The 22110-nt window shown below is 59.9% G+C and overlaps 1 protein-coding gene across 3 annotated transcripts in view; it reads right to left on the bottom strand.

Moving 5' to 3' along the window:
* EMID1 (EMI domain containing 1) overlaps nucleotides 1-20048 on the bottom strand; it is a 36077-nt gene extending 16029 nt beyond the window's left edge. For 2 of the 3 annotated variants that reach the window (XM_054594133.1, XM_054594135.1), the window contains exons 1-7: nucleotides 19945-20048; nucleotides 12937-13050; nucleotides 12338-12441; nucleotides 3960-4043; nucleotides 2877-2938; nucleotides 1110-1230; nucleotides 654-743 (exon numbers count right to left, since the gene is read on the bottom strand). In XM_054594133.1, the coding sequence (XP_054450108.1) occupies nucleotides 654-743; nucleotides 1110-1230; nucleotides 2877-2938; nucleotides 3960-4043; nucleotides 12338-12441; nucleotides 12937-13050; nucleotides 19945-20045 (676 nt within the window). In that variant the 5' untranslated portion in view covers nucleotides 20046-20048. The remainder of the gene's footprint in view (nucleotides 1-653; nucleotides 744-1109; nucleotides 1231-2876; nucleotides 2939-3959; nucleotides 4044-12337; nucleotides 12442-12936; nucleotides 13051-19944) is intronic. The other variant, XM_054594134.1, reaches the window with a different exon arrangement.
* Nucleotides 20049-22110: the final 2062 nt, after the last annotated feature.

The following is a 22110-nucleotide window of genomic DNA, read 5'->3' as shown; positions in this document are numbered from 1 at the left end:
AAACCACCGCCCTCCCTAGCGCCTTTAGGACAATGGACACTTGGTGCTTAGTAAACGCTGCCTTCCGGAATGTTTCTGGAATGCTGTCTTTGGTCCTTCCAGGCTTTTGCACGAGCTGTTCCCTCTATCCGCCCGCCCTTTGCTATGCCTGGCCTACACTTTGGGCCCCCCTTCAGGCCTCCCCTGAGATGTCACTCCCACTGGGAAGCCCTCCCCATTCCCCACCCTACCTAGGCCGGGCCTGAGATTCCTTCTCTGGGGCTCCCATACCTGCAACGTCTCCAAGAGAACCCTGCTCTCATGGGTGGGCACTGCCGTTTCTCCTCTGCCTAGGCCCACCCTTCCACCATCTGGGAGCTGCAGGAGGGCAGGAACTGGTCTGACCCCACCCCACTGCCTGCTGGGAGCAGCGTCCCAGAGAACATGGGCTGAGTGAATGCAAAAGAGGGTTTTGGGGAGCCCAGCATGAGTAGGGGGCCCTGGAGGGGTAGTGAGCCACAAAACAAGGGAGTGCAAGGGGTCCTGGGCCACCTCTAGACGTCAGGGTTGGGGAAGGAGGGTCCGAGCCCAGGGCCAGCGGGGGGGGGGGGGGGGAGGCGGGGTTGAAGGCTGGCGAGAAACGTTGGGGGAGGGGTAGAGCTGTGGGCACTCACCTGGTGGGCCTCTCATTCCTGTGGGGCCCCGGCTGCCAGTGTCTCCCTTGGGGCCAATGGGCCCGGGAGGCCCCCGGGCACCCACTCGGTCTGGGGGAGAAGTCTCATCAGCTCTGGCCTTGCTCCTGCCCCGCCCCGTCCCCCCAACCCGGCCCCACCTGCACCCACCATCTCGAGGGAGCAGCGGGGCCCTCATGGTCTCTCTGGCTCCCGGTAGCCCTGGAGATGGGGGCGGTTGGAGACAGGGTCTGTGTCATCCAGAGTCCCTGTCCCCAGCTCTGCCGGAGAAGGTGGGGGCAGGATCTGCTGGACCTCCCACAACTCCAGTGCTCAGGGGCCCCTGGAGACCCCGGAAGACCCAGGCCCCGAGGGGGTCAAGCTGGGAGTCAGCAGCAGAGTGGCAGCTGGCCTCTCATTCCCCAACCCACTCCCACGAGGGAATGGTGGCCCACTCACCTCGGAGGCCTCCGTCCCCAGGGCTGCCCTGGGCAGCTGGGGAGCCCCACAGCGGGGCAGGGTCCTCGGGCGCGGTGGGGGTGGGGGGCACTGCCTGCTCAGCAGCAGTCAGCACGGCCACCTGTGGAGGAAGAGAGATGGGGTGGGTGCTGGGGCCTCACCAGGGACAGGCCAGCCGAGGGGCCCCGGCGTGGGGGGCCGGAGGCCAAGGAGCCAGCAGAGCCCTGCGGGCCACATGTGGCCCAGGATGGCTATGAATGCGGCCCAACACAAAATCATAAGCTTATTTAAAACTCTTTTTTTGCTCATCAATTTTCATATTTGCATATTTCATGTGTGGCCCAAGGCAACTCTTCTTTCAGTGTGGCCCAGAGACACCAAAAGGTTGGACACCTCTGGTAAAACTTCATCAGAAGTGACTGGAGTTTTCAAACTGCACAAATCATCACATTTATAGAAAAGTCATTACACACCACCCCCGCCACCCAAGTTGAGTCCTGTGATCGCCGCCATGTTTGCTGGGCGGTGCGGTTTCTTGCTTAGGCTTACCTGCATAAATCATGGGAAACTTCTCCTGGTCTGTTAAAGCACCACAGGCTGAAAGGATTTTTATGGAATTTGAACGGATGTTCGGTAGAGTCTGACATGAAATACCACGAGGTGTTTACAAAACCACTTTGGATGTAGTGTGTGTTGGGGTGGGGGACCCTCAAAGGTCGGCAGTGACCCCTGAGCCACTGACTGAGGATTAGAGAGGCCAGAATGTCTACGGACGGGCGCAGGGGATTGTGTGGGCCGGTCTAAGGAAAAGCCGAAGCTCTGGGGCAGACCCAGAGCCACACCTCTGATCTGGGACTGAGCTGCCCTCTTGCGGGCTCCTCCTGGGAGGGAGCATGGGCAGCAGCGTGGGGTTCTGGGGGCTCCCACGCCTCATAACTGAGGTTCTAGTGCATGCTGTTCAGAAGCTTGGTTGGTTTTTCTACTGGATGTACCAGAGGCATCTTTTCACGTTGGATCATGGAGGTGCTGCCCATGGCTGATACTGCGCTGCGACTTGCTCTCTAGCTACGCAACCACGCCTCCTGTTCTCTGGTTTTCAAATTTCCCTACGAATAGTTAACACTCTAGTAAACATCTTCCCATCTAATCTCCTTCCCAGAGGAAAGACTACGGAGGCAAGTACGTGCAGACACACAGTGTGTGCCTCTGCGCACATTAGACAAGCTGGAAGGAAAGGTGCTTGAGCTCTCTGGGGGTACCGGGGGCTGCTGCGCGTGGTGTCTTAGTAGGTTTTTCAAATTTCTGAAAACATGAGTGCCTTACTTTGTAATTGTTAACCTTTTCATCCTGAAAATAATTTGAGACGTGCCGTATATGATTTGCTTTTAAAACTTGGAAGACAGCATTATGGGAAATGGGGGCTAAAGGATGAAGGTAACAGGCAAGGAGGGGCCCAGCCAAGAGCTCTGGGGGTTTCCACAAATATCTGGCTGGGGTGGGAATGAGGGTGCAAGTTGGGGGAGCGTCATGGGACTCCTGGAGGAAGAGCAGGCCAGGCTGTCTGACTTTGAGCAGCTCCCCAGGGAGGGGAACCAGGCTGGGGAGGGAAGGGAGGCCAAAAACTTGGATGGGAGCTAACGGGAGGGTGGCGTAGGCCTGGCAGGGAAGCTGGCTGCCCGAGGATATTGTGGGGACACTGAGTGTGCTGGGCATGGGGTGCAGGGCCGGGGTGGGAGGCCGTGGGCGAGGGGGCGGCTGCTCACCCACCTTGGCCTCCAGCGCCTTCAGCCGCTCTGCCAGCTCCAATACTTTGCTGCAGTTGACACAACCTGTGGGAGGGAGGAGGCTGGGGCTGGGGCTGGGGGTCCCAGGCTCCCCTTGGAGCCTCTCAGCCCCTGGGGGCAGGATGGAGGAAGTGGACAGACACCTGATGACTAATCCAGGAGACAGCCCAGCACAGGGACAGGGCTGTAGAGAACAGCCCATCTGGGGTGGACCGCGCCCTGCTGGATTCCCCCAGAGCAGGACCAGGGCGCCTACTCAACTCCGGCCGCCTGGGCATCCAAAATGACTCCTTTCCGGGAAGCCAGGGCAGGAAATCCTGTGGCTTCCCACCTGGGCGGGGCTTGCTGGGCTTGCTGGGCTTGCTGGCTTTGGGGACTGACACTTTACAGTGTGGAATGGGCTGGCCCCAGAGGTACACCCCAGCCCTCCCTCCAGGACCTTCGTCCAGTGCCTCCGGCCTCACCAGTGACACCCCTTAGCCGTTCATAATGATCGTGGCCCATTACAGGGTCTCCTGGCTGCCTGGTGTCACGGAACACTTTACAAGCCTCTCCAGTTGTCACCATGATCCTGCATTTCAGGACAAGGGTCACCCCCGTTCACACCTGAGGATACTGAACTCAGAGGAAGGGTGGGTGAGTGCATACCAGGCACCAGCCTGGGGCTGAGTCCCCGCATTGCCCTTTCCTGGCTGTGGGGCCTCACGCACGGCATGTCCTGTCTCTGGCCCTCAGCTTCCTCCTCTTTAAAACGGGGATAATGATGCCTTCCTGGGGGACAGGAACACAGCTGTGAGGTTTAAACACGCTGACGATGGAAAGCACCTGGCCCGGTGTCTGTACGTGTCTGGGGGTCATGGGTCTCGGGGAGTCTGAGTCCAGGTCCAACTCTCCTCGGGGGCTCTTCCTCTCCCCCTCAAAGTTTTCTCTCCAGCCCGGGGCAAGCAAGGGCAGGGCGCCCTTCCTGACCCTCCACTGCCGGACGCAGGTGGCTTTTAGGGCAGTCACCGCATTGGCTGTACCCCCTCCAGGGCTCCCCTCGCCCAGCAGCCACCCCAGGACCCACCTGAGAAGGCTGTGGGCCGCAGTGTCATCCGCCGCATGGTGTTGGCTGACCACCCGGACTCCACGAAGCCAGAGGAGCCTGCAACTGGGGACAGTGGGGACGAGAATCACTGGCGTGCCCCGCCCTTGTTCGATGAGACTCCCTTGCCCCACCTGTCGCTTCAGCCCCAGCAGGCATCTGCGCTCCCCTCAGGGCAGAGGGAGACAGGTGGGGCAGTTTACCTGGGCCACACAGCATGAACTGGGTTGAGCTGGAACAAGGCCGCCAGCCTGGTGGAGCTGGGGAGAGGGGGCTGGCCATGGGAAGGGGCCATGGGTGAGGCCGGGGGCTTCCCCAGGGACCCCAGCAAGCTGCATGTGTTAAAAGCTCAGAGGTAACAGATGCAAGTTTGGGTCCCAGCCCTGCCACTTGCTGACCTGTGTGGCTTGTCCTCTCTGGACCTATTTTCCCATCTGTAAAATGGGGTCATAAGGCCACGGTATCTCCCAGGCTGGCGTGAGGGCTGAGGACGGCGACATGTGCAAAGGGCCCACTGTGTACACGCGGGGCCTGGCACACAGTAGGCACTCAATAAGCGGCGGCTGTGACACGGCTGCCCACCCTCTCCCTGCCCCACTTGGTAAAAAGACACTGAAGTGGATCCAGACCTGGTTTTAAATGAAAACCAGAGGGAGGCTGGCTGCCTGGGAGGGCCAGGGGCCCGTTCCAAGAGCCCACCCCTGCCACCACCCCGACAAGGGGCAGGCTGCCTGGCTGGGCTGGTCTGGGGGCCGGGTTTTCTCCACAGCTGGAGGGACGGGCAGGGGTGCAGCTGGAGGGGCTTTGGAGCCAGCAGGGCCACTGCTCTCCTCTGCCCCCCGGGCCTGCCTTTTAAGGCCAGGAAGTGTTGTCTGGGGGGAGACAAGACCCAAATAAGGCGCAGGCCTGGCAGCTGGGAGCCAGGCTGCGGGCTGGTGCAGGCGGTGAGAGGCGCCAGGAGCTCAAACCAGACTGGTCCCTCTGGCCAGCCCCCAGCAGGGAGGCTGCCAGGCCTGCTCTCGGTCCCCCCACGGGGCTTGTGCTCAGGCCGGGTCTGCATCTCCGGCATCCCTCCTGGGGACCTGTGACTTGCCTGGCACGGGGGGGTAAATTTCGTCCCGGATGGAGGAAGGTGGGTTGGCAGCCCAGGACTGGGGCCGGGGCTAGGGGCTCGGTGGGTGAGAGAGGCGTGTGCCACTGGGAGTCCTGCGCGGAGCCAAGTGTTTTACACAGCCCAGCTCGATCCCGCAAGATAGTAATAATAATAACAGCTAATGCGTGCTTAGCACGCACTCTGGGCCTGGCGCATGCTAAGCGCTTCATACGCACAGTCTGAACTCATCCTCGAAACCCTGAGAGTGGGTGCTAGTAGCACCTCCACTTTACAGATGGGGAAACTGAGGCACAGCGTGGCTCGGATCACCACTCCTCTGTCCCCCATGCTCAGGTAAATGCATGAGTAAATATGAGCATTTCCCCCTGGGGGGAAATGAGGCAGAGCGGCGAAGCAACCGCCGGGTTGTCCGCCTGAAGGCTGGAGCCCGGCTGCGAACCCAAGCTGGTCTGACCCCAGGGCCCAGCCTTCTCTCTCCTGGGCCACCTGGCGCCTTGAGTCAGCCCCCAAGTCCCACTGGGCAGAAGGCGGGAGGCTCAGTGCCAGCAGAAATGCCGCTTTCTGAGAAGAAAGGCCCTGCCAAGTCCTCCTCATTCTCTTTGCTCCCAGGTGAAGATGTAAAAGGCCATCTTCTTAACCTTTTCAGGAAGGTGATGAAAAGAGCAGTCCACTCTCCAAGCCCGTGGAAGCCTGGATTTCTCTGGAGGAGGCTTTGGCATGGCCTGCCCTCCGCGCTACCCTGCTATGGTTTTCCTTTTCTCTCTATGGCACTTTCCACTCTCTAACATGTCATTTGCTGCGCCAGCTCCCCAGTCTCCTGCCACCGTCGGCCCGCCTGGCTGGAGCCTGCAGCCCACCCGGGCAGGGACCTCCTGTCTTGTGCCTGGAAAAGGGCCTGGCGCACAGTAGGGCCTCAGCAGCCTGAATACATCTTTTGTTGACGAATGCATGAATCACTGGTTAAAAATGAATTTAAAGCGTGCAAACAAAATAAAAAGAAACATAAAGAGATAGCACACATTATCTTCTTGAAAATGAGCATAAGTGTTCTCACGTCACACTAGGATGTCCCTGAGTCATAAATGCCTGAACTTGTGGTTGAAAATTATTTTTTGACCCATTTGCTTTCGGACATTTCACCAGGAGCCAGAGAGAACTAGAAAAACTAATGGAAACCTGGCCTGACCACATATAACTGGCTCGAAGTAACTGTGAGTTAAAATTAAAAAGAAAAAAGAAAATTAAAAGAAATAACAAAACTGTCAAAAAAAAAACAACCACCCTAGAAAATGTCGGCTTTGGATTCAGGATTCACAAAACATTGTCCTCCAACTCTCCCAGATTCTGACAAAGGGGCAGGAATACTTTACAGGGCAAACCAGGTGTACAATGGTCCTGCAGCACATCGGTTTTCCAACAGAGAAAAGCCACAGGTTGAAGGGGAGGTCTCCTGTAGGACAAAAATGTCACATCCTCCCACTGGTGTTACGCAAGGGCACCTGGAGCAGTCCCCTCACCCCAGCCTGGTGGTCCGTCCTGAAGAGGAGCCTCTTCCCAGCCCCACTCACCCTCCCAGGAGTTCCAAGCTGGTCCCAGGACCACAAACCCCAGCTCCACTCTGGCAGCCTGACTTCGGGCCATTTCCCACCACCTGGGAGGTCCCCACCACTCTCTCTCTCTCTCTCTCTCTCTCTCACACACACACACACACACACACACACACACACACAGCCTCCCCACCTTCATCCCCACAGCTGCTGCTCCCATACCATCTCCTCCAGGAAGCCTTCCTGGACAGAACAAGGCATCCACCAATACCACGCCCCCACCACTGAAGCTATCATCCCTCCCTGCCTTGACCTCCACAAGGCCAGTGCCATCGGCAGTTTCTAGCCCTGTGCTCCCATACACAGCTGCTCTTCTGCCCTGGCTGGGTAGCTCAGTTGGTTAGAACATCACCCCTGTACACCAAGGTTGTGAGTTGATCCCTGTTCGGGGCACCTACAAGAGCCAACCAATGAATGCATGGGTAGGTCGAACGATGAATCAATGTTTCTCTCCCTTGCCCTCCTTCTTGCTAAAATCAGTCTATAGACATTTAAAAAAAAACAACCCTGGCTGGTGTGGCTCAGTGGATTGAGCGCCGGCCAGTGAATGAAAGGGTCGTTGGTTCGATTCCCGGTCAGGGCACATGCCTGGGTTGCGGGCCAGGTCCCCAGTTGGGGGCGCGTGAGAGGCAGCCACATATTGATGTTTCTCTCCCTTTCTTTCTCCCTCCCTTCCTTGCTCTCTAAAAATAAATAAATAAAATCTTTAAAAACATTTTTAAAAAAAAAAAAACAAGAAGCCATTAAAAAAAAAAAAGCAAAGCACTGCCCTTCCCTCTGCCTGGTTGCTGGGCCTGAGCTGAGCCTCTGCGCCCCTTCCCATGCGACCCTCACTAGAGCACTGAGGCCCAGAGAGGCTGCCCGTCCACACAGCAGGACGGGGCGCTGGGACTGAACCCTGCTCTAGGCTGTTCAGCGGTGGCGGGGGAGCCGTTGGGGGTGCCCTGTGTGCTCTGCCTGACTTCTCTCCCAGAAGGGGAGCCAGGAGAAGGGCTTCCTTGTTCACAAGCCACCCCCCAGGGCAGCTGGGTCCAGTAACCACGGGCCACAGGGGATAGCTAGCCTCCCCAGCCCCAGCCCAGGTCTCCTCCAGGGAATTTACTTTGCAAATGTAAATATTTGCTGCTGTTGGCTTGAGCCAGGGACTGGGGTCAGGGCTGGGGCCGGGAACTCCAAGAACCTCCTGCAGGCCTCTGAGAAGCTTCAGTCTGTGACTAGCCTGGCCTCTTCTTTGGGGTAAAATGAGGTTCCCACTCATTTCCTGTGCACCCACTTTATGCCAGGCCCATGCCAGGCACTGGAGTCACAGAGTAGTGATGGCAGGGTGGGGGCCACCAGAGCCAGGCAGTAGCTCCTGCAGGTTCACAGGCGGAGGGGACAGCCCCTGCCTCGACCATGGAGTGGGAGAAAAGGCCAGCGTGGGCTGGGGGTGACACGGAGAGAGGGCGAGGCCAGGGTGGCTGGGAGGGCGGAGAGGGGAGCTGCCTGGCTGGGGGTGGAGGGTGCACCGGCCAGGGGCTGGGAGTGGGGCTGCCAGGCCTCCTAGACAGCAGCGGCGTGAACGGCAGCAAGCACAGTGTTTCACCCAGGACTCTGAATCCACAGAGTAAAGCACAGCTGCGGCATTAGGTCAGTGTGTGAAAGATGGGAAGAGACCGAGCGCTCAAGAAGGGCCCAGGCTGGAAACTCCAATTTGCTCTTAAGATTAAAAAAAAATTTTTTTTTTGAGAGAGGGGGAAGAAGGGAGAAAGAGAGGGAAAGAAACATCGATCGATTGCTTCTCACATACGCCCCAACCAGGTCTGAACGCACAACCTAGGCATGTGCCCTCACCGGGAATCAAACCTGCGACCTTTCGCTTGCAGGGTGACACCCAACCAACTGAGCCACACCAGTCAAGGCTGCTCTTTTGCTGTGTGACCTTGGGCAAACTTCTTCCCCCTCTGGTTCCCCATCATGGAAGACAAGGGCTGTGGGGCTCCGCAGACAGGGAAGGTACATGTGCGGTGAGGACAGTGGGACAGAGGGCGAAACAGAGGCAGCCTGGCTCCGGGGAGGCCCATGGGAGAGGAGGGCAAGGGAGCCCCCAGTTCCTCTGTCTGTCTGGCAGGGCCCAGGGCTGAGATTGGCTTCTGCAAGCCCCATGGTGCCCCAAACGTCTGAGCACACTCCCCCTCCTGAAGGTCCTCAGCCACCACTGCTGTGGAAGGAGGATCTTGGCTCGGAGTCAGACCAATGGACGCTGAGTCCCACTGTGACCCAGAGCAAGGCACTCCCTCTCCCAGCCTCAGGTGCCACATCTGGGCCCTCTGCACTGTGACATGATGGCATGAGGCAGGTGAGTATGCCACACTCCTTGGCACGGAGGATGGTGGCAACTTTCTTTCCCCTCGTCATTTCTCCTATGAGAGGGTCTGAGGCAGGGGACGCTGCAGACCTCAGGTCAGAGCCCTGGGGACAATCCTGGCCACGACGCCTGCCTGCTGTGTGATTTTGTGTGACACCCACACCCTCTCTGAGCCCCACTTTCACTGTCTGAGCAATGGGGCTGATGGGCAAGACATCTGTCTGCACGGTGACACGGTAGCCACAGCAGAGCCGGCCAGCCCAGGCCACTGGGCAGGTCAGGACCAGCCCAAGTAGTACATTTGGGCCTTGGACTTCCGTGCCCATTGCTTCCGGAGGAGCCTCACCTCCAGGCTCCCCGGCAGCCACCCAGCCCCGCCGCCAAGGCCTGGAGGCGCTGCCTGCTGCCTGGTCAGGCAGGTCCCAGGCCCACTTTCATGGGCTGAGTAGCCCCAGGCCAGTCCCTTCACCTCGCTGAGCCTCAGTTCCCCCACGTGTAAAAGGTCCACTCCAGTCCCTCCCTCATGGGCAAGAGACCACCCTCCCGCATCACCGGGAACATTCCCATTATGCAGATGGCAAAACCAAGGCTAAGAGCTATGGAGTCCACGGCCTCATGGTCACGTCTGGAAACTTGAGGCCTGTTTGCTGAGCAGCCAACTGAGAAGTAGGGTCTTAGACATGGGAGACAGGGCAGTTCCTGAGAGCCACCAGCGAAGCCCTAGCACAGGGGCCAAAGAGAGGATGACATTTATGGAGCATCGACTATGGGCAAAGCATGAGTGAGTCTCCTGTCCTCATAATAAGGCATGAAGTGGGTACTTTCCAACCTCAGGTAACTTCCCAATAGAGATGAAGTTCAGAGAGGTGAAGTGACTTGTCCCGGGTTACACAGCTGAGTGCAACTGAGTGAAATGGTGGGTGGTCCCTTTCCTTTAGCTCATCACAGGCTGCTCTGAGCCCTGTCACCCCTGGTGACGCAGCTCCATGGCCCCAAGGTCACGTCACAGCACTGCGCAGACCACAACGGCAGTTGCCAGCAGGGGAAACAGCTGGGGGAGCCGGGCCTGAACCTGGTGGTCAGAGGAAGGGCAGGGCCCGGGATGAGCTAGCAATGTCCCCATGCCTCCTCACTGCCATTCTCGGGGCCCCGGAGGAGCCGTTTTCCAGAATGTCCAGGCCCAGGCATCCGTTTACTCAGCCCCTGCCCCGTGGGTGGGGAGAAGCCGGCCCTTCTTGTCCAATCTGGCTTTTCCTAGTGCCCACCGTGGGCCCACACACCACCTGCAGGGTCTTTACTGCTTCATCCCTGGGAGGCAGACGATCACCCCGACCGTACCCCAGGTGAGGACACTGAGGCTCCGTGCAGGTGCCCCGCTGCTGCAAGAGCAGCTTGGTGCCCTTTAGTGAAGGTGCCCCTCCCTCTCAGGGGCACGAGCCCAGTGCTGCTTGAACCGCAGGCTCCCTGCCCCCTGGACGGCCCTTGCACGAGGACATGCACGGTGCACAGGGAGTCCCCGGCCCAAGGCCACGCAGCTGGTGTGTGGTAGAGCTGGCCTGGCCCATGAAGCCCGGGATAACCCCGTCCCCAGGCTGGGACCTGAAGGCCCTACAGAAGGAGCTGGCAGGCAGCGGGGTTGGCCTGGCCCAGCCAGACTTGTTCTCCTGCCTCACCACTGGAGAGAGCTCCCACCCTTAGCCCGGTGTTCGGATGCAAGGCCTCCTGCTGCCGGACTCAAGGGCATGAGTGCTGCCCCCGGCTGTCCCCTGTCCTCACCCCCTCCATGATGGCACCACACACCCGGGAAGGTCTGGGAGGGGAGCCAGGGACAGAGCGGTCTCCGCCTGGGTGGGCCCTGCCTGGGCTCAGGGCCTTTAGGCCCACATGGCCTCCGCCCCCTGGGGATTTGCTCCCTCCCCGCCACTAGCCCTTCTGTGGCCTCCTTGGCAGCAGCCCCTCCTGACAGGCTCCCCTCCTGGACCCCAGGGTCCTGCTTTCCCCTCTTTCTCCCCCCAGGGAGGGGAGGGTGCCGTTCCTGGCTCCCCTTACGCCTGCCCCTCTCAGCCTCCCCCACTGGCCTAGGTGGCTGTCTCTCTGTAAGGACCCCTGCTGGGCTTTGGGCTCCTCCCCAGTTCCATTGAGGACTCCCCCACCCCCATCAAACCCATCAGGGTCTCTCTGGCTCCACTTTGTGGTAAACTCTGCTTTCGACCCCACGTGCCTCTGAGCGTTCCATCCACTCAGGTCTTTGGGCCTCTGTTGCCCACTCTGTGAACCGGGTCTGTGGTAGGGTCCCAGGGAGGCGAAGCACATGAACCTTTCAAGAAGCGCCCATGAACAGTGACTTCTGTTAGCATCACATTCCCTTGATCCGGTGTCTGCTTTACACACGTTCGTGTTTCTGGCATCAGAATACATCTTGCAGCTGATGTTCACATGAACATGCTGCTTTGGGGTCCTGAATGGTCTTTCTATCGAGGTGCTTACCAGCCTGGTTCTCAGGCTGGTTCTAGGCCAGTCCATCCTCTTTAGAGCCGTTCTTGGAAACACAACCCTTGGTGCCCCAAAACCCTCCTCTCCCTGGGTTCAGCCAGGCAGCAGGGTGGGGGTGGCCTGGACCACCTAGCAGGGGAGGCCTCACCAGGTGACCGTGTGGCCAGGCTCCCGGGAAACCCAGGCTGCCTCCTCTGGGACCCTGGTGGGTGCGCAGCCCTGAGCCACCCCGACGGCGCACAGAGTGTGGTGTGGGCTGAGCGGGGTCCCTCTGCCTGGGATACGCGTCCCCCCGTGCGGCGCCCATTGGAGTCCTCCCATCCCTGAGGCCCCCTGGGGAGCCAGGCAGACCACGGTTCCAGTCCTGATGCCACTTGGGAGCTGTGTGCCTACTGCCTTCCTGAGCCGCAGTTTCCTCCCCGGCAGGAAGGGTGACCTTGCTGACCCCCTGGCCTAAGTGGTGCTTTGCTCCCATGAGCTGTTCCCATAGCCCATGGAAGTGTCTGGGTTTTCCCCATGTTTGGAGGAAAGGCTTGGGATGGAATGGCTTAAGGCGTGAGCTATGTAGCATGTATTAAATTTCCCCAGGGGTTCTGAGAGTCTCCCACGAGGCAGGCCGACCCCTGTGGGGCAGCAGATGCCAACTGTGTCTGAGCCATGTCTCTCTGGCAGCTCTATGAAGGGGACCGCGGTGTGGACGGGACTGCGTGCAGCAGCGCCTACCAACTTAGCAACGGTGTGCTGCTCCCTCCCACACACCCTCGGGGAAGCACGTGACCCAAACCTGGGGCAGTCCTACCTTCCTCGCAGCTGGCGCCCGAGTGCCCGGGGCAGCACCTCCACTCCCGAGCGGTCACTGTCTTGTACATCACCTTGTATGTGGGTCTCACCACGGTTCTGTAGCTGAAAGAGTGACCAGGTGGCCCAGCTCAGGCAGGGTCCTCTGCTGTTTCTCCTGCTCTTCCGTGGGGACAACCCAGAGCCCTCAGGGTCTCCTGTCCCCTCCAGGCCTCTTTGGAGGCTCTCTCCTCCTGCACTCGAGGACTCAGCCCTTCTATTCCTTTCTGACCTTCCAGCCTTGCACATCCGGATACCAACTGGATAGGAAACCCCTGCAGGCTGAGCTGGCCTGTCCCTAACAGTGAATGCTCACTGAGTGAAGGCATGTGGGTGAGAGATGGAACCCCTCTTCCAGGAAGCCCTCTGGGGCGCCCGAGCATACAAGGGGAAGTGCTGAGAATGGGCATAGGGCCAATGTCCCTCTGCTCCCCCCACCCCGGGGTCCCAGCCCCCCCCCGCCCCCCACACACCCACTGCACTCCCACCACCAGGCCTTGGCCCGTGCTGTGCCTCCACCTGCAACTCCCTCAGCTCCTTCTCTGCCACGGGCTCACTCACCTGTTCCCCGGGCAGCTCATAGGCCAGGGGCAATTCTGCAGCACTCGCTGAAGGTATGTGCCATTTTGCACATGGCATGAGATGGTGCGGGTCACCACGTACGAGCACCAGTTCCTGAAACAGACCCACAGAGAGGAAGCTCGGGTGCCACACACAGTCCCCTGCCCAGGACCCCGGGGGTTCGATACAGGATCCCCGGGTCTCCAGGCAGGGAGACCCCTGAGCTCCCAGAGTCCTTTGGGCCCCAGTTGGGAGTCTGTGTTGCTATGGATGAGGAGCGAACTCCACAGCCCTAGAGGGGGTGGCCATGCTGGGGGAATCTCAGCAGGTCATGGTGAACGAGCTTCGGGCGTCAAGACAGGAACAGGGCATCTTTGAGGGGCATCTCCCTTCTCAACTCTTTCCTCTCAAACCCTGACCCATCCCCACCGCCATCGCCTCCTGCCTCCCACCCAGCAGTGGCCCCTCCATCTTGCCCTTCGCTCTCTCCCCAGAAGGGGTATAATAAATGGAAACCTGGCCTTGTCTACCCCACCCTCAGCCCTTGAGAGCTCTTGGGCCCCGTCTGCCTTAGAGCCCTGGCCGCCAGGCCTTTGCTCAGTCTGGGCCCCTGCCTGGAGCGCCCTTCCCCCACCTCTCCACCCTTCAAAGCTCTGCTGTGCTGTCACCTCTCCCCTTGTCTTTTCCCACCTCCACCTCCGTCTCAGCAGAGCTGATGGTTCCCTGCCTTGGATCCTGCCGCACCAGGTATACCTGTCATGCTGAATTAAGCTGGTGATTCACATCTGCCCCCTCCCTGCCCAGGCATGCAAGAGGAAAGGCCCTGTCTCGCTTATCCTCATGTCCCCTCCGTGTGACAGCTGTGATGTAGTGTCCCAAGCATGGAGGACTGGCTTCTCCAAATGCTAACTAATCATAGTGCACTGCATATATTGAGCGCCTACTGTACGCTAAAGGCATTTACAGCATCTTCCCACAGTGATCCAGGAGGGTGACTCCATTTTACAGAGGGGTAAACAGAGGCTCGGGGGGCAGGGGAGTGGGAAGCGCTCATGTCGCAGAGCAGGTGCGCGGTGGATCCGGATTTCGACCCAGGGATACGGATGACCCAGCCTGGCCCCTAACTCCATCTCCGAGGCCTCCTCTCCTGTCTCCTCTCCAGCCCTGAGCCGCGGTCCGGTCCGTAGCTCTGTGAAGGCCCCAGCCTGGGAACTTGCTGACCCCGGGTTCCGGGCCACAAAGGAAAGCCACAAAGGGCTCAGGCTGAGAAGGGTCACCTGAGACAGCCCCTTTTCCCAGCCCTGGCAAAAGACGCGGGGCCCTTGACCTCCTGCCGGGCTGAGGGCCACTGAGCACCTGGAATGTCCCATCGTCGCAGAGCTGCCTGCCACCACTGAAATCCAGCCCCCTGTCGGCTGCCCCGCCCCTACCCTGGCCCACCTGAATGAGAAAGTCCTCGGCTGGGACCAGTCTACGAACTTGATGTGCAATCCTGGGGAAATCCCTTTGCTGTTCTGTGTCACGCTGGAGTCAGTCCAGGAGGAGGAATCAGCTCAGCCAAAGGCATGGAAGTGGGAAGGCAGGGAGAAGGGATGTCTGAGGTGGCAGAAGCTCAAGAGAGCCCTGAGCCAGCCACCCCACGGAAGAGGTGACAGGCGCTTGGGGCAGTGCCATTGGGAGTGGTGAAAAACTGGGGACAGCCTAAACAGGGCCTCTAGACACGGATGCCGGGAAAGAGCCCAAGGTCTCCATGTGACGACCACTGTGCCTGGTTAAGGGGAAAAAGCCCATGCAGACCAACAGAGAAAGACTGCATTCCTATCACACTAAGAAAGAAAAAGAAAGCCAAAAGACCATGTATACATATGTGCACATACATAGCCGTGTGTGCATAAAGTTAGGAAAAAGCTCACGCCCACATCAAATTGCCACCTCTGGGGGCAGGGAGGGGCTTTCCACAGGTCCCATCTCCTGTGCTCACGGCAGCCCCCAGCCATGCGTGCCGGGCGAGAGCTGGGCCCGGACCGTCCACACGCCTGATTACAAGTGCCACTTTACAGATGGGAGGGCTGAGGCTCCGGGGTCTGGAATGTACCTACACACCCATGGCGTGTGACCTGGTCATGGTTGGAGCTCAGGTCTCGTCTGTCTGATCCCAGAGCTTGTGTTCTTAACCTTATGCTGGAAATGTTTTTCCTAACGAGCAGGTGGGGATTTTTATAAGTTTAATAAGAAACCTCTGGGTCCCTGGAACTGTGGTTTTAAACCCGTTGGGGTTTTGTTTGGGAAAGTGATGTGAATTGTGTCTCCTCCCCAGAAAAATGCACCAAATTTGGAGTATAAGTTCAGGGGGACTCAGGGGCTCCCTGCGGCCTGTGAAGACCCCCAGCCTGGCCCAGGGACGTTGTAAGGGAAGGAAGGAGGGAGGGAGAGAGCAACCTGGGCAGAAACAGAAGCTCCCGACACAGGAGGGGGCCCTGGGCACAGAATGAAGACCACATGCCAGCAGACAGACACATGCACATAGTACACACACATCAATATGCACACAGCGGGCACAAGGCACACAGACACTCATGCACACAGACTCACGTGTGCATATGGGCATGCAACTCCCATGCCTACACACAGACACATTGAAGGACGCACATACGCTTGAGCACACAATCAGGCCAAAGCAAACCCTACAGAAATGACTGTCCTCTTTGTACTAGGGCCTGCGCCTGCAGACGCACGGCTGTGCACCCTCACAAGGGCGCCTGGGCTGTGCCGGGGGACACGGGCCTGCGACTGCACACAACTGCCCAAGCTGCCCCTGTTTGGAGAGCTAGAGAAAACAGTTTTTTCCATCTTCCTTAATTAAAATCCCCCCCTTGTGGGTCACTGCATGGCCCCTTGGTTCATTTCCCACGAGGTGGAGTTTGCTTGAATCCTCTGCCTAGGAGACATGGAGCTGGTAGGGGCTGACTAGACGTTTCAGATAGGAGGGACCACTTGGGCCAGGTGGGATTCAAGGGTAGCCCTTCATTCCTTTCCCCTATTGGAGGGGTTCACCAATAACCATGCCTCACCCCGCCCTGGCCTTTAAGACCCCAAGCTGCTGCCCTCATGATGAGCTCAAGCTCCCCCACAGGGTCTCAGCTGGGCCCGTGGCCGCCCGGTGGCCCGGGTCCACTTTCTGGAAGCAGCAGGAGCTCTTGTAGAGCACAGACCTATCGCTGCCACTGCCCGCCGTGGAGTCTGCGGCTATGGCTCCACCTTACCCTGTGACCCCTGACTGCTCTGTCCACATGCTGCTCCCCACTCCGGCACCCTCCTGAGCCCCTCTCTGACCTTCCTGCCCTCCCTCCCATGGGCTGCATTCTCCCACTCCTCAGGTCTTTGCATACTAGGTTCTCTCTGCCTGGAAAGCCCTCCCCCTGCTCCAGCAAACTCCAATTCATCATTGGGGTCTCAGGGCTGAGGACCCCAGCAGAACTGGGCGTCTCCGGGGGCTGCAGCAGCCCTGGGCGTCTGGGGGAAGGACGGTGTACCAAGCCAGCATGGGGTTCAGCCTGAGGGTGCGCGGAGAGGTTTGCTGAATGGCTGAGGGCCGGGGCCCTGGGCACAGGAGCCAGGACCCAGGTTCCCAGAGACCTTTGCAGTCCCTGGAAGCCCCGCCTCAATCCTGCTGCCCCTGGGGACTTCCTTGGCTGGGATGTGGTAGGTGATAAGCTGCCGAGAACCTGGTGAGGTTGGGCCACTTCCGGTGGGACGGGGTAAGGGCACGGCTGGGAGCCCTCCTCTCCTGGGACTGCCACTTCTGCCCACTCAGCGCCTGCTGGGCCCCCAGAGGCCACTGGGGGAAAGAAAACAGGCCAGACCAGCTCAGCCTGGCACCCGCTGCCCCCACTAGACCCCCCCCCGCCCCTGCCCCCACCCCCAACTTGCCCTCCACCTCCTGCCATGAGGGGCCCAGGGGACTTTGTCTCTGCGGGGCCCAGGGCTGCGATCCGGAACAGCGATAGGGGCTAATTGCAGGAGGCAGCCAAGCGGGCTGGGGGCCAAGGGCCGTTATGAAAAGGAGAGGAAAGAAAGGAGATGTACCGGGTGGGGGTGGGGTGACTAGGGCCAGAACCCCGCACCGAAGTTCTAGGCCTCGCTCTGCTGCTTCTTAACTCGGTGACTGTGGACCAGGCCCTGGCCCTCTCTGGGCCTCACTTTGTCCATCTGCAAAAGGGGACAGCAGGCTCTCCTCTGGCAGGGCAGGTTTCACACAAAGTGCCTGGCATGGTGCTAACACCTATTGGTAATGCTTGTTCCTGGACTGTGACACGGGCCCCACAGCCCACAGCTGGGGTCCACGGCCTTCCCTGGGGCCTAGGGGTACCAGCACAGTATCTTCCACACAAAGTCCCCCCCGTGGCTGCAGGATAGGGACTGTCAGGCTCCGCATTTTACAGAGGGGGAAACTGAAGCTCCGGAGAAGTCACCTACCCAGGTCCCCCACGTGGGTGTGGAGCTGGGATCTGAGCTCTCTTGCGGGGGGGTGGGGGAGCGGGGGGGGGCTAGGAAGCGAATTCTCCACTCCCCCTGATCCTAGGACTGGCCCACAGGAAGCCCGTGCTGCAGGGGGAAGAGGCCTGGGCCAGGACACTGGCGATGGCTTTAACTCTAGACAAGGGTTCAGGCTGGAAGGGACCTCTGAGGGGCAGGAAGCAGTCCCAGCAGGATAGGGGGACGGACAGGGGTCGGGGTGAGCCAAGGCAGCTCCGCACGGCCCTGGGGCACCCTGGTTCCGGGGGTCTCGAAGTCTCACCACATTCCTGGGACTGGGGGCGGCCCCTTGGATGCCTTCCCAGGCCTCCCCCTCCCCAGACACAAAGCCTCTTTTCTGCCTCTTGTCCCTTGGCTGCCAAGGGGCGCCTGGGGCGCCGGGCTAGCGGGGAGGGAGGGCTGGTGGGGCGAGACATCCCCATGCTGTCTCCAACGATGCTGGGATGAGGCCACAGGGGGAAGTCCTGGCAGCCAAGGACTACAGACTCCTCCAGTCCCTTCCCCCACCTAATGTCAGTGATAGCAGGAACCTCTACTCTATGTCGGGCCGAGCTGGTCCTTCCCAGGGGGGACTGTCCAATCCGAGATCAGGCCTGTGAGCAGGGGACAAGGGCAGGCAAGAGGGAAACCATGAGGAAGCTGAGAAGGAAAGTGAGACCCAGGGCTGTGAAGTGACCTGTCTGACCGTCACACACTGGGAGAGCCAAGGCCAGAACCCCTAACTCCTACCCAGGACCTGCACACCTTTACTGAACCTGCAAGCTGGCGGCCTCTGCTGGGTGGCAATCACGCTGGGATTTGGGCACTGGCCGGCCTGGGCTCAGGAGCCCCTGCTCCTTTCTAGGCCTCAGGCTGTATCTAGGGATTCTGTGATGCTCAGGCCACTGTGAGCCTTCTGTGAACACGAGGGTGACAGTCCCCAGGAACCACCAGATACCTCCCCACAGCCACCATCCTGCTCCCATCCAGGACGCCCTGTGGGGCGAGGAACCCAGGCTGGAGGCCCTGTCCTGGACTAGCTGGGCGGCCAAAGGGCGGGCCGGACCCTAAGTCCTCTCAGCCACCACCCTGATCCTGACAACGAGAATTCCCAGTTCAGCGCCTCGGTCATCTTAGCATCTGGGATCCTGGGGGTTCACACTGATGTCCTGGGCAGGTCATATCCCCTCTCTGAGCCTCAGTTTCCTCCTCTATGAAAAAGGGACCATAGAAGTGCATGCCTCCTAAGGCAGACGGGAAGATTCTGGAGGCGACAGACGCAGGTGAAACCCTCAGCCCAGGCCAGCGGTGGTCAGCATGCAGCAGGTGGTGACTGTGACATCTGCCACCTCTCCATCCCTGTCTCAGACACCCGGTCTTCTGGCCTCTGAGCCTCAGCCACCTCTCCCCTCCAGCCCTGCCAGAGCCACCTGCTTGTGCCAGCCCAGCAGGGGCATGCTGACCCCTGACCACTGAGCAAGGAGAATTTCTGAAGAGAATTAAAGAAGTGAAGCCACAGGCGGTGGGGGCCGGGCACTCTGTTGAATGGATGAAAAGGCCCCTAGAGGCCTCGTTACTATTCTCTATTGCCTGCCTGGCTGGCCCTTAAGAGGGGACTCGGGCAGAGGTAAGGGCTGCAGCCAGGACAGGGGCCAAAAAGACACAGATCTGAATCCCAGCTCTTCTAGTAACGATCCATGAGCCTAGAAGATTAGGTTAATTTTCTGGGGCCTCAGTTTGCTCATCTGCTAAGTGGGAGCAAGTGTTCCCCAATCTCTTCCAGCCCTTGAAGGGTTAATGAGGACACCACCTATAAAGGGCCCCTCACTGCTGCTGGAAGATGCTCCACAAACACCAGCAGAGACAAGGTCCTCAGCTCCTGCCAGAGCGGCAGGAAGACCAAGTACTCCCTCCTATCTCTGTCCGAAAAATGCCAGGTCCCTGGGGGCCGACACTAACCCAAGGGCATCGAAACTCCACCCCCGGCTTTTTCCTCCCAGTGAAATAAATAGCCGGCACTAAAAAAAGCCAGGAGCAAGGAAAAGGGAGGAGGGTCCTCGAAGTGTCAGCCAGGGGATGTCCTGGGCTTCCCTAACTGCAGGGCCGGGGTTGGAGGCGGGGTGGAGGCTTGGGTTAGGGGGACGGAAGTCTTGGGGATTCTCCCCGTTGTTCGCCTTTCCCCTCCTCTAGGGCTCTGGGGTGAAATGGTGGGGGGATGGAGGAGGCTGCCGGGGACCGGGGAGCTGCCGGCTCCAGACCCATGGAGTAGGGGACCTCAGCACTTCTGGGAGCCTCTGCCGGGTAGTGGGGCGAACCAGGGTCCCTGCCCCCACCCGGGCTGGCACTGCGGTGGGGGACAAGGTTCCTTCCCCAATTCCGGGCTTGCATGAAGGTTGCGGGGAGCAGAGCGGGTGCAGGGAGTGCCTGGAGTCCCGGCCCCCATCCCCGGGCTCGCAGGGCGCAGAAGTGAGTGGCGGCGGGGCCAGCCCTTACCTGCGTCCCGAGAACGGGGCTCCCCCGACGCTCCACGCAGCGCTGCCTCCCGGGAGCAGGAGCCCGAGGCAGAGCAGAGCCCAGGCCTGGGGGCCGCCCATGCTGCGCCCGGCGCCCTCTGCGCGCGGCCCCTCGCCGCCGCCGCCCCCAGCCTGCCGTCCACGCCCGCCCGCGCCGCCAGCCGCCCCGGACGCGCGGATCCCGGTTCCCAGCGCAGCGGCGGGAGGGCGGGAGGGACGGAGGCGGGCGCGGGGCGGGGGCGCGCATCCCGGCCTCGCCCGGCCCCTCGGCGCGGCCCCCCGCCCCCTGCGCCGCCGCTGCCAACCCGGAAGGAGCCCCGGGGGGCCGGGCGTCCCCGCCAGGAGGCCCGTCAGGTGCCCACCTGATCCTGGCGCTCTGCGCCTTGTGGTCCTTTGGGTGCGGGGAGCCAGTTCGGAGTTGCCCTCCCACGTGTTGCAGACTGAGGAACTGAGCCCCGGGGCCGTGATCTCGGAGCCGTCCCAGGCACATCCAGGACCCGAGGCTGCCAAACCTGAGCTAATGATGGGGGAGCCCCATCCCCCTTTTTTTGAGGGATCTAGTTCCGGAGGCACGTGGGATCGGTCCGTCCATGCAACAAAGGCTTCCTGAGCAGTGAGCGCCACTGCGTGCAGGACACCTCACCTTCGCCTTATGCCCTGTTTCAGTTTAACCTTTCCACCACTCTGGGAGAGATGGGCACAATTAACCCCATTTTACAGGAAAGAAAACTGAGGCCAGGCCCTCATGGTCTCCCTGGGAGGAGAAGTCCTGATCTAATCCCGTAAGGCCAGCGTCCACTCCTCGCTATATTACAGGTGGAGAATCCGAGGCACAGAGAGACCTCCTTTGCCTAAAGTCCTCCACCAGTGGCTGGAAGAGCTGGGTTTTGAACAGAAACCTCCTGACTTCAGAGCGGGTCAGCTCTTAAGTACAATTAGGGAAGAGTGTAGACAGCATAGAGAGGAGTTTCTTCATCCGGGGCACATGGATGGGCCAGCCTCTGGGGGGAGGGCTGCGGGCACTACCAAGGTGTAAGCACATGCATGTTTGTGATGCATGTGTGTGTGCAAGTAAGATGGGCGTGTGTGTGTATGGGGAAGGACCACGGTTGTTATCAGAGGGGACCCAGAACCCTCCAAAACTCCAGGATAGCCTCTAACCCCCTTCTGCCTGAGTGATGTGCAGCAGGCGGCTCTGGGCTGGGGAGCCCCCGTCCAGCGTGGTGGTGCAGTGGGGGCCTGCCCCTCAGAATCCCCTCCGGTGTTTGTCCAGATCCGAGAGCTCTGCTAGAAACTTGCCAGAGAGAAGCACCTGCCCGCCGCTCCCTCTGACTTTGAGGACTGCCTCTCCCGGACTCACCAGGGCGGGCAGCACCAGGCCCGGCCCGAGTCAGGACAGGGGCGGGTGTGCTGATTCTGAGGGGGCTGGCCCCCGGCCCCCCGAGGGGGCGGATGGGTAATGCGGGCTGGGTTCAAACCCTGCCTCTGCCACCTCTGCTGAGTTAGCTTGGCCAGCCCTGCCCTGCTTTGAGCCTCAGCTTCTCTTTGTAAGGAGGAAAATTGCACATTCCTCATGGGGCGTGGGCAGGAATGAGAGAGCACGGCAATGTCCTGACACCCACTTTCCCCTGCTTCACATGGCCCCCCAAGGGCAACCCACGTGCTCCAATGACATCCTCATGGTGCCAACTTTGTCCCCTTGGGACGCTCCCTCCCCTCCTTCCACATGTGGTTTGGGCTTACCTACTATGTGCCACCTATCTGATCCCCCAAGAAATGCAGCTTTGCACCTCTCTAGTTAGTCCTTGTTTTTGACACAAGTAGATCAGTGACTTAATCCCTTGGGTGGCGTGTCATTCTCAAGGGGCCATCTCCTGAGAGAGAGAGAGGCCCATCTTCAGCCTGGTCAAGTGGCCTGGATCAAAAACCATCTTTCCAAAGGGCACTTTGAGGGGCACGCAGCTCTTTAGGAAGGAGAAGAGCTGGGCAGTGGCTCATGGGGAGGCTCTTGGAGGGCCTGTGAGGTGGCTGGGACCCGGATGGGTACCGCAGGATGAGGGGACACTGCCAGGTCTGTCTGCAACATGTCCAAGGTGCTCCTGTGATTAATGGTGTGGTCTTTCCTTTCCTACCAAGCTCATGGGAG

Source organism: Pteronotus mesoamericanus, unplaced genomic scaffold, assembly GCF_021234165.1.
Source record: "Pteronotus mesoamericanus isolate MK-2021 breed Mesoamerican mustached bat unplaced genomic scaffold, CSHL_Meso_final scaffold_507, whole genome shotgun sequence".
In the NCBI taxonomy this organism is placed as follows: Eukaryota; Metazoa; Chordata; class Mammalia; order Chiroptera; family Mormoopidae; genus Pteronotus; species Pteronotus mesoamericanus.
The sequence above is the reverse complement of the archived record's forward strand: the minus strand, read 5'-3'. Positions and strand labels throughout refer to the sequence as shown.